A 14,478-nucleotide genomic window follows, 5' to 3' on the forward strand; every position below is an offset into this window, starting at 1 on the left:
TCACCATTTGATGCTCTCCACTCTGACCAGACTAACCTTAGCTTTGCCCTTTTCATTGTCTGAGGCAAAAGGCAGTCCTTCAACACTTTTACTCAGTGGTTTCATAGGCGAAAGTGGCCGTGGTGGGCTAGTTTCTTTTATCACTGGACTACTCTTGTTCTTTCTAGATTTCCTTTTCTTTGGAAAGCACAGCGTTGTCTTTTCTTTCACTTTACCTGTCTCATTTTGTTGATTCCCAATTTCTTCGATTGATTTTTCAACATGAGAATCGTTTGGCGTACCTGCCTTAACACCCTTTCCTTGAGCTTTTAACTTTGAGGCCTCCTCTTTGTTTGAAAGATCTTTTACCATTTCCTCATTTTCTACAAAGCTTACTTTCTGCCGCTTCTTTGACTTTTCATCAGCAACTTTTGTGTCAATTTGAGGAGTTAAAGTTGGGACGATTTCTTCTGCTTTCGAATTCTTTCCCAGAAATACAAATCCTTCTGTGTTCCTGTTGGGAGTAACATCAGGTTGTGACTGGCTCAGTCTCTGGTTTAATTCTGTATCTTTAGGATCACTGACTAACCCTTGAGAGCTCATTCTTCGACCTGTTTCAACCTTACTTTCATCGTGATTTAGGTCATACGAACTTCTGTTTCCTCTCAAACTCTTCCGCAGCACACCTGCTATAAACCGGGGCTTTCCGTCTTCTTTCTTGTCAGTCGCCATCTTGGATGCCATATTTGGGTCAGCCTGACCTTTGACCTCACCGACAACATGTTTCGGCTCTTCTAAACCACTCGGTGCCATATCATCAGACTCAGGAGCTTCTGTGGTGGGCTGTAAGGGTGCTCGACGCTCCCTCTTGGACTCTCGTTTCACAATCGCCCTGTACTTCCTCGTGATGAACGATTGGTGGCGCCTCAAGTTGGCGCTCACTTCAGCCTTTTGTTCTGCCTGAATAGCAGGAGAGATCGGGTTGTTTTCCTTTCCTGACGAACTTGAATCAGAACTTGACGGTGACCACAGACCAGTGTTAACCCAGTGGTCGATCTCCTCGTACGAAGGCCCTTCTGGTGGTCTCTCTTCTCCTTCGCCTTCCTTTGGCGGGAAACCAGCCACGGGACCTTGAACGTCTTGGTTTGGAGCTTTTGAGAAGAGTTTCGACATCAGTCCTGGTTTCTTCCTTTCCGTGAGTTCGACTTTAAACGGACTCCCCGGGACATGGTCGTCAGTCCACTTGATGTGGATGAAGTAGTCGCCTGCGGACTGCGGCTGGAACGACACCGCCACGGGACAGTTGGGGCCGTCCATAGCTGTGGTCATAACCGGCACATTTCCTAAAAAAAAAAAAACATATCAGAACAACTCACTCAGAGATGGCAGACTGACTTAATCCCCTTACCCATGCTCATCTGTTACCCTTTTAGTCCTACATATATAAAAAGAATGACACCGGGAATAATGCTACAATTATGAATTATTGGAAATAGCAGAAACACACATAGTCAAGTAGGCAGACAAACAAGCCGAAGTATTACCTCACTCCCTTGGGGTTAGGTTACATTGGCTAAAATCTTAAGAAGCTAGATACTAAATAATCCTTGTGGGATTACCTTGCAGTGTCATTTCTATTGCTGTCATTTGCATATATATACAAGCTAGGTTAGGTCGTTAATTTACGTTAAATCTTAAGAATAAAGAGAGAGTTAATAATCCAAGACTACCTGCAGGCCCTAGCACGTTGACCATGAGCACACCAGTTCCTGCATCTACCGTCTCACACACGATGTTACCCCTGTACGTGTCCAGGTCTCCGTTCTTCAACCCCGGCCCACACACCCTCACCCGGGCAGCGTCCGGGTAGTACGGGCTTCTCACGTCGATAAGGACAGGGGCTCCTTTAGTTAAAGACAGCAATCACGGTTTTAGATTAGAATCTTCAGTTGGACAAAGAACGTTATAGTATACTAGTACGTAACTTAGGAAAATTAGAAGCATTAAGATTTTACAACCCATTGCAACTCAGATATAAGCGCCAGTAATTTGAGCTTTGTTTCTTAAAATACCAGCTTGTCAAAATACACTCAAGATTAATTATCTACATATACATACATGGACCGGATGTTTTCAAACGCCAAAGGGGAAATGTGGGTAACTTAAAATGTCGAAAAGCTTTGATAAGCTTCAGAAAATAATCTCACTTATAATCTACGAATTTAGCAACAATACGGGTGCGACTGAAACCACGTATCAATAACTCAATGTGCCAACAGAAAAGAAGACCATAGAATCTGCCAAGGAGGCTTGATGTAAAAAAATATACAGACTGTACATTCTACATTCAAAAAGATCATTATAACAAGGATTGTCTCTGATTTAGTCCTACCAACACAAATTGCAGATTTTGAAGGATTTACCTAAAGAGTATCCGTTGACCAGGATGTTGACGAAGTGAGCCCCCAGACGTTTCGGAGTGAAGGAGAAATGTTGAATCTTGCCGTTCCCAATGCTGCGGTATTGTACAGCAGGCTCGCCCTTGTACAGGATCTCAATGGATACAGGAACTCCGGCGATGAACGCTGTATCCACTGTAGGATACCATAATTATAACACCATGAATTAGTCAGTCAACTAAGTAATTACATGCTGTAACCTTCATGTCGAAATATGCTTTCATATCAGATAATGTACGCTCGTAAATATCAGTTTCTGGCCCTATTCCCTGTGTTTGTTTAAAGTTATAGTTGATGCAGATTCGCCAAATCACTTTCTGTATGTCTTGCCATCGGTACATGGTTTGTATCTATATCTTGTATTCGACCATATATATTCCAATACTGTCTATGTTGGCAGAAAATGTTTCCAAACTATGCAGTTTAAAAGTTATCATAAAGAAAAGAAAAGAATTGTTGTTGTTGTTATATCTGCGACACACAAGATAACTTTTGAATTCGTAAGCACAGAGTCGACGGCCGATATAATTATGCAAAACGACTAAATCCGCTGCCCGTTAGGGAGTGCTTTGCAGATATTTCGTCGTCACAAATTATTTGCTATAATACTTACACAATGAGCGTACTGTGTTGCACAAAATGTACCTACGTGACCGTTCCGACGTCCCTTCACTACAGCATTGTGCCAAAATGAAAACCGAGAAACCTTCAATACTGTTCAATCGATTACCGATAAAACAGATTTCGACCTTTTACCCCTTCTAGTACTTCAAAAACAACGTTTCAAGAGATTGCACCAGATTTTCCGAATACCAATACTTGGCTAAGTGCTGATTTGGACAGTAGGTACGTACAAGAGCTGTGATTTGACATGCTTCGATGCTGGTCAGTATTATGTTACACTCACGTCTGTTCTTGAATAAATCTTTTGTATCAAAACTATACAGGTGTAACTAATAGAGTACGTGCAAGTTTGTTATGCCACTTGGGCACTTTTAAGAGAATTCCTAAGCCATATAAATCAGTTTTAATGCAGCATTTCAGGCAACAAAGACACATCTGTAAACTGTATAATGTAAAGATTGTTGTTGATTTTTCCTAATTTTTACAGAAAAGGCGCCTATAGAAATAATACACGTGAATTTTTTTTATTACAAAAAGGTAATCATATAAAATGTCTAAATGTTGTTGTTTTGAAAAAAAAAACTATTACTTGAGATAAAAGTATGTTTGATCCACAGTCAAGTACGTGTCGGTAACGTTTGATGTAAATCCTTTTCGGATATGGAGAGGGGTTTTCGTTTACTACCAGTTGGCATTGTCTTTTAAGTACCTCGTTCAAAATGTACTTAAAATAGGTTAAAAGAGTAAGTTAGACCGAGAGCATGGCAACTTAAATATGGGTCTCAATCATACCGTAAGTCAATCAGTATGAAAGTATATCTTAACATAGTCTAATAGACTGATAAGTATGCGAAACAAAAATTTACCCTGACCCTTACATTTGTCCATTAATTATTGCTGACATTTTACAAGATTATGACCTTTGACCCTAGCCCATAATATGCACATCTGCACCTGTCTGCGCTGTCGTCTGACAACCCGTTGTGACATTTCAAACGATCGCCCAATTTACAAACGATCATCGTAATTTGCAGCTGTACTTCGAGGGTGTGTTTAAAGAGCGCTGTTTGCCTTATTAGTAAATATTTACGCGGTGACGCAACAAAACTTTAAGCGAATATCACACAACACGATTCAATACTCCAAGGACGTTGTAACGTTATAACGTCCTTGGATACTTTGTTGATTTCCCAAATATGTGTCAAATCTAAAACAATGCCAACGAGCATTACTGATTCTATTAGTTTCTATTTTCATCACATAACGTGAAACTATCAAACCTTCACCTATAAAATGAATGCTAGCAATAATCACAAATCCTCTTACCTAAAACAGCTGTTTCCAGAAGTACATACGCCCTTTTCGGAATGCGAACCGATACCTCACGATCCGTGGCCATATTTCAGCTACTTCAAGAAGGTCCCGTCTTCAAGTTAAATATTGTAGACGTTTATAGCATCAAAAGTCCGCGGTACAATTGTAAACCCGTATAGAAGTACACATCTCTTTGCGGTGACATCCCGAGATGATATGGCGAGATGTTGTCTTCGCGTAGGTTCACCCCAGGCACCGGCATGAACAGGGGTCAAACAGCTGGCTATTGTCCTTTCATCTAGATAAAGGTACTTAAGACGTGACTTGTAGTGACCACACAAGTTACCCAAAGTCTTTCTTAAGGACGCTAGGTGAAGTCCAACAGGTAAGACGTAGCTTGAGTTGTTCCTTGGACATAAACTGGTACCGGTGTGTAACAACTACAGACTCACAGAGATCTGTGAATATATGTAAACACGTGTCTCATTTGCATTTTCCTTCGGGCTGTTCCCATGTGTTAGTAGAGCATTAAAACAAGAGAAGAAAGACTGGTTTCTCCGTTTTTAACCTCTCGAGTGTATAGCATGACGAATATTTGCAGACATATAACTCTGAAACATGAACGTTGACGTTTGTTTGAACCAGATGGTTTCACAGAAGGGTGGTCAATTTTCAGCTGCGTTGGAGTAACGTTCATTGAGACTTTACGGTTCGTTTGTTATACCGGAACTTCCATTCATCGTTGGATTTTGAAAAGGCAAATGCCAGTTATAAGTGGTCCTCGTTTCAAAGCTCGTTTCTTCTTAGACGAAGACAGCACAGCGACGACACGACGTTTGTAGACTGAAAAGTTGCAATAGAACACTGAACTATTCGGTAGTGGTCTTTTATTTGTTGTATTGATAACATCAACTCTCATAATTCCACCGAATTATGAGAGTCATATATTACCATTCGTCACGGTTTTTCATCTGTTTGTTTACGCTTTACGTAAAATGATAACTTTTGCGACAAACCCCAGAAAAGAATGAAGCCTTACAGATGGTATCGATCTGACCAGTGAGACAAGATTGTAGACAAGTCTTTTGTTTCTGCGGTGTATATTCCACCTACAGGTTAATGGGGTCAACTGTCCTGTCCCAAGAAACTAACCGCGACATTTTGATTTCAACTCAAAAGTTAGTACAACGCTTAACTCTAACACAAAGCATATACATGGATAAAAGTTTCCAGGTGCAGCTATACACGGAACAAACCTATGTTGTCGATAACAAACGCTTGAAATTAAGGTAGTAGGACACAGTATTTATGCGCGATCCCCGGGGTCTATGACGCGGGTACATAAAGTAGTACGGATAAACTTGTTGAAGGAGAGGTAGAAAGCCTTATTTGAGAGGCAGCCAGATATAACCTGTGCTGCGTGGTCACGAAAGGTGTCGACTTTGAGACTGTATGGTTTGTATTGTGAAAGTTTTCTATTTCATGTATAAATGCACCCCATTACGCAACTGCCCTTCTGGGGTGAGCCGGCTGCCGTTATTTCAAGGTGGCGTGATAAGGCGATACGTCGACAGGGTTTTTTAAATTTAATTTTTTGTGGCTTGTACCCTAAACTCAAACATACCCGTTTTGGGCGTTCCTGACGTGCACCCTACTATATTTTTTCGCGTCGAAGCCAGTCACCTTGTGGCCCTTAACTATGGAAATCCCCAAAGGCCCAAAACTGCGTTATGCTACCTGAAGTTAACTTTCCTACGTATAAACCTTTCAGTTCACAACCCATATATGACGTTTATAACAGTCCCTCTTCTGTCTCATTTATCCCGGACTGTCCAGTCCAAATCCTATTCGATATCATACTACATTTGTCATTTGTATTACTTTAATTTTCACGTTTCATTGATGATGCTAACGTTTCACCCTAAAGAACCGTCACCCTTGTTCCTTGTACTTTTTCAACTTACTTGATCAATAAATAAAATCAACCTAACGACAAGACTTTGTGTCGATAGTGTTAGTTTTATTCCAAATGATTATACAAAGGAAGTGTCACACTCTATTATGGACCCAAAAATGTCTGTAAATTTGGCCGCTGTGACATTAAATATTCTCGATTCCTACACGTACTTTCTCACCATGGTTAAGTCATTACTACAAATATGGTCAGACTTTACATCTACATATTCTAAAAACTGCTATGTACAACGTAATAAGTTGACAATTTTTACAATACCATTCTATTGAAATGAACCTGAAAATGTTACGTGACATAATTACGTATATGATATAAAGTGACTTTCCAGAGATTCGTTCAAAGATTATTGCCATTTAACACTGATGGAATGAGCAAGAAGTTAGAGAAATCTCTCATAAGTAATAAAATAAATATACTTGTCTAAACTAGCAACACAGGCACGCAAACATTATCCTACCTGATGTAGTATTGTAACTTTTACAAAAAAAACACATTAAAAGTCTTAAATTTTTACATTATAGAAATTGTACAAGATCGAAAATGCTATTAGTAACTTATCACGTTAAAAAGTTAAGTGTTAAAAGTTAAACGTTTAATGTACAAGAACCCTTGTTAAGAGAGGCAGTTTCAATAAAAAGATGCACGATTCTATTAAAGTACGTATGTGCAGCGAAGTGCATTGTGGGCACTATGTCAAAGGTCAAGGGCCCTGAGATATAAACAAAACACGTCTAGAAATTTTTTATGCAAGCCATACGCTGGCCTAGACTGTTTACAAGTTAGGGGCCTTCACATTTGACAGATTATACCCATGATGCATTTTTGTTGCGCATGCGTACCTGGGATAGCAAGCCTCATTTTGTTGTCGCCGCCTGTAAAGAGTTAGTATATGCACATGTCAATGCCAACACGGAGGGCACTGACGCCCAGATCACTCTCATCGGAGGCATCTATCACGAGAGCTAACTCCATGTGGATTCAAATTTCGCACTCTAGAAAAACGAGCATTTAATATTCAGTAAATGCAAAGAGATAGAAACGTCTTTCATACAAAAGGGACATAGAATATGTACCATATCTCTCCGGCTGTGCATTGCCAAATGCATTTTGCAGTACGGATTATTTTGCTCACGCATAAAATAGGGATACAATACTGATAAAACTTGCAGTGTGACTTTTAAAAGTCTATTTCCGTCACATGAACGCAGACGCACGCATCCTTAGAAAAGTCTTCTTGGCAGGCACCGCAACTAAACGTTGATCATACGATGCCCCGGATGTAGGCTTTCCTCACATTTTAGGTTTACTGAAAGCCTTTTTGAAGGAAAACTTTCTCGTTCTCGTTGGCCTCTGCAGCAGCCTCTCGGACGTTGACCTTCTGATGGCCCTGCCCACATATCGCATCCTCGGCCACTCATTGGCTGTCAGTATGGGTGACGCCTTCTCTGGCACCTCCTCCTCCAGGTCAGCGTCCAATGCGATGGAGTCTCCCGACTGAGATCTCCTGATTGACGGGTTGGATGCTGCACGAGCTTCCAGCTCCAAGTCCTGTAGCTCTTCCTCTGAGTCTACGAGGATGATGCGGAAAGGGCTGCCGGGAACGTGGATTTCCGACCACTTTACGTCTATAGCGTACTCGCCAGGCTCGGTGGGATCGTAACGGACAATGACAGTCCTGCCTTTCGGCCCTGTTGGTGTCATCTGAACGTTGAAGGCACCTGAAAGCAATATCAAAAGAGTCCCAGTCACAAAATATAGTGCAACCTTCATGAAACGTCTAACCGTTTGCATCAAAATTTGTACTCAGTTCCTAGAGGAAGTGTTGTATTGGATGTCAAAGAAGGACTGAGCTGCAACAGAGTTTAGCAAGAAAATATGCCGTCTAGACAATAGGTTTGTAGATACTGTAAGTTTAGAAAGTTTTTACCAACTTTGACAAAGCATCCCTTTACGTTTCATCAAAAGCTTGAAATAGATCTTTAGGCTTTAAAAAATTTGCAGCAGATTGAATCTAAATCCAACCATCTGGAGTGTAAAGAAAAAATTAGGAAACCAAAGCAAAGAATTGTAAAGTGCGCCCCCTACCTTTCGGTCCATGTACCCGCACCTTGAGCTGCCCCGGCCCAGCCTCCACAGTTTCACACACGAACTCTCCCACGAACCTGCCCAGCACGCCGTTAGACAGGCCCGGACCAAAGGCTTTCACCTTAGCCGGATCCGGGTAACCAACGATGTTGACGATAAATGGGCTCCCTGTTAGAAATTTCATAATTCAGAGTTAGGTCCATAAATATCCATATACCCTTTTAATATTCTGATGCTTTGTGTTCTTTGTACATGTATATCAATATATCTTTTTGCATTTCGCGTGTACATTTTGTGCTTACAATTTCTTCCGTAATATTATAATGAAATAGGAATATAAAATAGATCTTGAAATTCTACATACTAAGCACTATACTTAGGTTAATCACTGGCTGAGTAAATACGATGAAGCATCTTCTCTTTCCATCGCAAATGAAATATGAAGATCAAGAATTAGGATACGTTTATCAACGTTTACTATGCATAGGAACTTATCCAAAATATGATTTAGATATGAGTGACATTTGCATACGATCTGTATCTGTATCTGTATCTATATAGCCGGTATAACCGCCATTCGGCGTAACACACCAGCTTCGTGTTCAACAATTTTTACATGTTCAACAATTTTTAATATTTAGATGTATTGATTCTGCAAGTTCATTCTAATGACGCTGAAAAAAGTGATAGATGTCACTCAAAACGTCTGGAAGTAAATTTACCCAGTTGTAGATATTCAATTGTGTTAGAAGAAATGAACTGAGATGTTACCTGGAATATAAGACCCGTCATATTTGATCTCCAGCTTGTGTTTGCCCTTCTCCACCGGATGGAGACACAGCAGGAAGGTGCCGTTAAAGTTATCCGTCAGGTCCACTCGGGCAGGCTTCGAGGGGCCCAAACACCTGGCCGCTAGCTTACCTAGGGGATAGAAATCACATGAAATAGCGGTTAGTCCCCTTTGACTGCAGATTTTAAACATTCAAATCTTTTACTACAATATTCGTTGACAATACAACAAGTATTGGCACAACAAAGATGAAGTGTACGACCTTCTACTACTAGTATACGTATGACAACGACGCATTCGACATTGAATAATATTTATGTCACCACCGAATAAAAGGACAATTCACCATAGCTAAGGATACCTCATTCCACACAGCTGAAATCGCTTTCACATCAAGGTCAACTGGGTTGTAGATAAGCATGAAAGTTCATCTCTGTTGGGAGAATACATTATTGAAAAATGCTAACACTTTACATGGCCCACCCTCAACAGAGTGGGGGAGGGGGGGGTTAACATATAGACCGTCTGATGCTTATGACTACCTCCTACAAAAGTGGTATGTTCCTGACGTCACTGCTGGGGATAAAAGGGTCATCCATTCATTGAACAAGGTCGACGGAGTTCGCCCAAAAATTTAGGGGGCTAAATCCCTATAGTGCTAATTCCAGTGTTGAATGTTAAGTGTTAGCATTTTTCTATAATGGGTTGCAGATAGATTGCTGCTTACCTCCCCTGCCAGCTTTCCTGATGTCTACGGTAGCCCTGAGCGCCTGACCGCCAAACCCCCACTTCAGTCCCGAGAACACCACCCTGGCAGAGTCGATTGGTTTCGTCACAGACACTTTAAATGGGGCTCCGTTTATCTTCTTCCCCGACCACGTGATGTTCAACAAGTAAGATCCTTTTGTAAGAGAAAAAAAAGGAACATATTAGTGTATTGGGTGACTAAACAACCAACGACTCTACATTAAATACGAACATTGAAAAAGCCATAATATATAGGAAGTAAAGCACATGAGAGAATATTAGTAATACATAACAATGATGGTGGAAATGCTTCACTTAGTTGTAGAAAGTAGTATATATGTAAGTGTGTACCTGGTATATCGGGTTTGTACGTCGCTTTGTATGTATTTTTCCTGTCAGGTATCGCCTCTATCTTGACAGGAACATCAGCCTTCAGTCCATTCAGGATGCAACTGGGAGTACCTAGCATGTGTTGACATAAGATTTTATCAAAGAAGTGATGAATTAATCGCAAATCAACAACGCAATTTTAAAACATGATGAATTTAAAGATTTAAGTACAGGTGGCTCAGTCCCTAGGGCGTCGCCAAAAAACTGTCAGATATATTTCTAACCTTTTCCAGCTTGAGACCCATCCAGTGTAAACTCTGCTGTCCGTGCGACTTGTGCCTTCCTGAGTCCCTCCCCCCAGACCACTACTTTGGTATGGTCCACCGGAAGTGCACTTGTCCTCTTCTTTGCCAAACCGTAGATGGGTGAAGACGGAATGTGTGCGTCTGAGAAGAGGATTTCTATCAGGTGTTTTCCTGGAAGAGAGCAAAACAGACTCTTGAAATCACCAAAAATGATTACAAATGATTATCAAGGAGGACTATATGCTAATTTTACAAAACAGTCTCCCCTTCATCAAAGAAAATTAAGTAAATAGAAACATAGCAAACGAATTATGGTTCAATTTGCCATATTTTAAGACAAATCACAGAATAGAACCGAAACAACAACTAAAACAACTAAAAAAAGTCAACAACCAACAAGAAACAAACTAAGTTAAACCTTCCTAACCAAACAAAATTACAAATGGTTGTCATGGAGGGCTATGTGCTAACTTTACTTTAATGAACTAAATACAAACGTTACAAACGCAACAGATTATGGTTCAATTTGCCATATTTCAAGAATAAAATCAAAACAACAACTAACACAGCTAGAAAATCAACAAACCAAGAAACAAACTATTACTAACTAACCTTCTTCTTCTGGGACGAAGCTTATTCTCTGCTTGCCGCCATTTTCCTGCCCCACCTGCACCGGTGTCTGACGGGAAGGCCCCTGGACAGACGCCTTGACCTTGCCCGGCCCTGCCTCCGCCGTGTCCAACAGGATGAAGCAAGTTTCCCGGATGAAGAGGAGGATTCTGCCCTTCTTGTCCAGTAACCTGCGCAGTTCTCCCAGCAGTTGGACTTTAGACGGGTTCACTACCACTGGATGGAAGGGGCTCCCTGCAAAGGGTTCAATCATTGGCAAAAACTGAGTCAAGGTCATCAATATCAAGCAACGCTAAACAAAGAACATATCAGCTAAATTGATGCCAATCACATTTGTCACAACTTATTAGTGGAAGACTAGAATATCATACATATAACATTTAAAAATGATTAGAAATACATTCTAAAGATCGTTTTCGCTTAAAAAGTTTACATTTATATAAGTCAATACGAATGCTATGAAGAGGAAATCAAAATCACGACAAAAAGGCTCCGCCCTTGACCTGTCGCCAAAAATCACTTACGTACCGTCTATTTCTGTCCCGTCATATCCGACATAAATGTCAAAGATGCCGACTTCCACCGGAGTAAAGCTGACGTAGAATCTGCTACCGTCTTGCTGGATCTTGTGTTTGGCTATAGTGTTGGGACCTGCAAGTTTTTATGGAGGAAGTGGAAAGTAGAAAGATAAAGAGAAATACTAGTAGTAAGGAGCTTTAAATATGTTGTTTCATAACTGTTATGGTGTGTTTGAAATCGTTGTTTCTATTTTTTCTACTCCGTACATATATACGTAAGTGACAAATGGGCGAGAGAATAGTTAATTGAACAAATGAATCCATAAATGACAGATTGAATGAATGGACGAATATTCTTGATGAATCAATGAATAATAAAATACAAACCGTTGATTTTGACATCTAGTCTGTCGGATTTGCCGTCTGTTGTCTCGACGATGAACTGCGCAGGCGTGTTCTGGAAGCACCTGTACAGCCCCTCCCCGCTAGCCGTGGCCTTCGCTTTCCCGCCTTTTGCACCCACGATTATCTTCTTCAGCTTCGTGAACTCCTCTGAAAGCACAACAATACAACGTAAGACCCAGTATAGACAATATGTATACTACGGAAACAATAGTAGAAGAGCAATCCAGAATATACGATGTCCGAAAACGCATTTTAGTAGACTTCAGGTGGCAATATCACTACTTAAGGGAACCGGTGCGACACTGCTGGGTTTGAAAGATTACTCAACGAATTACAGAGATCAAGAACGAATTTTCTTTCTTACGTTTTGTGTATTTTGTTGTCTTTAAGTCATACTTTTGCGTATTATGCAATATCTACGTAATTTAAAAAGTCGGTAAAAATAACACAGTGCCGAAACGAACCCCGCAGTGCCGCACCGGTGCCCCAAGTGCAGTGAGATATCACCTATTGCCAGTGTGGTGTTTGTTGTTTTTACTTTGGCAATGGCAATGCTTCCTTGCTCAAAATTTCATTTCCATTATGATGCCTTAATAAACGTGCGGCAATGGAGATGCTATACTGTATTGTATTGTATTGTATGAACGATTTTAGCGTTTTAATGGTATTCCGATTTTGATGGCAATTTTGGGACGTATACGTAACATTTGCATGAAAAGTATAGTGTTGCAGGATGTTCTCTCTAGCTGTTTTTGCACGCACCCTACCTGTGACAACTCCAGTGAACTGCTAGCAAAAACTATTGTGAGTGAACAACCCGGTGATGCTTGCCCTCTTGCGATTTTCTTTTCCTTATAGCTATTTTGTGTATTTTATTCGATCGTTACTAATCACCAAGCCACCTTAATGCATGTATAGGATTTAAATACCTTACGTAGATGATGGTCTTTAATATTTTTGTCACAAAATAACATACTGACAACATAGCACATTAAACTACAGAACTGGCCGTGTGCATTCTAGCTCTGCCGCAAGGTGGCGCTCACCCTCAGTGATGACCTGTGCTTGGAGAGTACGGATATTTAACGAACCAACTCCGACGTCAACCGTCTCGACAATAGGTTTGGAGACGACCGGCTTGACGACCATGGCCCTCGCGTCGTTGTGTTTCTCCCCCAGGGAGAACGTCCTGGAGCGCCGCGGGGGTGCCCGCGGGTGCCCGCTGTCCCGAACGTCGACAAAGAATGGGCTCCCTAGAATGTGACAAAACAGATTTATTATATTTACTAGAGAGATAATGTTTGCAAGCAAATAGATAATGTTTACATTCACACGGTATTGCCTAACAAGCTACTGCTCTCTTTATTTTTGCTCAAACACATTCGGTGACCAGCCACTCCAGCTCTGTCCTGCCACTTGCTACATAATGTAGTTGAACACAATAGATTGTCTCCTACACCTCCAGTAACCATGGTGAGAGGGGTCGGGTCAAGGTCATTGACCTTATTTGTTTAGAGATCTACAGGAAGAAGAAGAAGAAGAAGAAAGAAAGCAAAAACAATGTTTCCCTTCCATGAACTTCAAGGTAAACATAAGTACATTTTATCGGCACGTACTTTAAGTCAATTTGTTTTAGAGTAAATTTTGTTGCTACTATTCTTTTTCCCTCCAATACCAAAGCGTGATTTTTACTTGATGAGTGAGATTTTGAGACTATTTCGAACTATTTATTAATATATTTGATTCGACTTGGATAGAGAATTTTTCAAGTCTGCAAAGTGCAGAAATCACAACTGCGTGCATCTGTATCCCAATGAAGCTGGTTCTGAACGTGACTTACCCGGTACAGGTTCCTGGTTGAAAGTTATGGTGATTTTGTGCACCCCCACATCCTCTGGCATGAACCCCACATTGTAGAGTCTGGGCGCTTCTCTGGAGCTCATGTAATGTGGGATCCTGTTTCCTTCACACGTCACCTCAACGTCTACTGTACCCATACCCGCATGGCCTGTGTCAACTGGAGAAATAACAAGTTTTATGGTAACAGTTCCCATACCCTCATGGCCTGTGTCAACTGGAGAAATAACACGTTTTACGGTAACAGTCTTCATACCCGTATGGCCTGTGTCAACTGGAGAAATAACACATTTTACAGTAAAGGTGTCCATACATGACCTGTGTCAACTGTAGACATAACAACTTTTACGGTAACAGTCCCCATACCCGCATGGCCTATGTCAACTGTAGACATAACAAGTTTTACGGTAACAGTTTCCGTACTCTCATGGCCTATGCCAACTGTAGACAGTACAAATTA

At 40.9% G+C, this 14,478-nt stretch overlaps 2 protein-coding genes across 2 annotated transcripts in view; both read right to left on the reverse strand.

The window, feature by feature from the left end:
- LOC118426983 lies at window positions 1-4,847 on the reverse strand. Its single transcript, XM_035836618.1, has 5 exons — window positions 4,389-4,847; window positions 2,403-2,573; window positions 1,710-1,883; window positions 282-1,322; window positions 1-59 (listed from the first exon to the last, which is right to left on the reverse strand). The coding sequence occupies exons 1-5, from the start codon at window positions 4,459-4,461 to the stop codon at window positions 1-3; spliced, it is 1,518 nt and encodes a 505-aa protein (XP_035692511.1). The 5' UTR covers window positions 4,462-4,847.
- A 2,310-nt stretch (window positions 4,848-7,157) lies between these two features.
- Window positions 7,158-14,478, reverse strand: part of LOC118427524 (filamin-C-like) — a 38,351-nt gene continuing 31,030 nt past the window's right edge. The window contains exons 25-35 of the mRNA XM_035837361.1: window positions 14,002-14,178; window positions 13,208-13,414; window positions 12,144-12,308; window positions 11,767-11,889; window positions 11,221-11,472; window positions 10,588-10,779; window positions 10,325-10,435; window positions 9,954-10,127; window positions 9,208-9,357; window positions 8,437-8,604; window positions 7,158-8,069 (exon numbers count right to left, since the gene is read on the reverse strand). Coding sequence (XP_035693254.1) covers window positions 7,642-8,069; window positions 8,437-8,604; window positions 9,208-9,357; window positions 9,954-10,127; window positions 10,325-10,435; window positions 10,588-10,779; window positions 11,221-11,472; window positions 11,767-11,889; window positions 12,144-12,308; window positions 13,208-13,414; window positions 14,002-14,178 — 2,147 coding nt within the window. The 3' untranslated portion in view covers window positions 7,158-7,641. The remainder of the gene's footprint in view (window positions 8,070-8,436; window positions 8,605-9,207; window positions 9,358-9,953; window positions 10,128-10,324; window positions 10,436-10,587; window positions 10,780-11,220; window positions 11,473-11,766; window positions 11,890-12,143; window positions 12,309-13,207; window positions 13,415-14,001; window positions 14,179-14,478) is intronic.

Source organism: Branchiostoma floridae, chromosome 12, assembly GCF_000003815.2.
Source record: "Branchiostoma floridae strain S238N-H82 chromosome 12, Bfl_VNyyK, whole genome shotgun sequence".
NCBI lineage: Eukaryota > Metazoa > Chordata > Leptocardii > Amphioxiformes > Branchiostomatidae > Branchiostoma > Branchiostoma floridae.

What these genes read in the sequence shown, in the direction of transcription:
- LOC118426983 (XM_035836618.1), bottom strand. Translation starts at nt 4,461, where the DNA reads ATGGCCACGGATCGTGAGGTATCGGTTCGCATTCCGAAAAGGGCGTAT. An exon ending in TCTGGAAACAGCTGTTTTAG is followed by an intron (nt 2,574 to 4,388) that starts GTAAGAGGATTT and finishes GGTATCCTACAG; the next exon opens with TGGATACAGCGTTCATCGCC. An exon ending in AGGAAAGGGTGTTAAGGCAG is followed by an intron (nt 60 to 281) that starts GTACGCCAAACG and finishes CTTTTGCCTCAG; the next exon opens with ACAATGAAAAGGGCAAAGCT.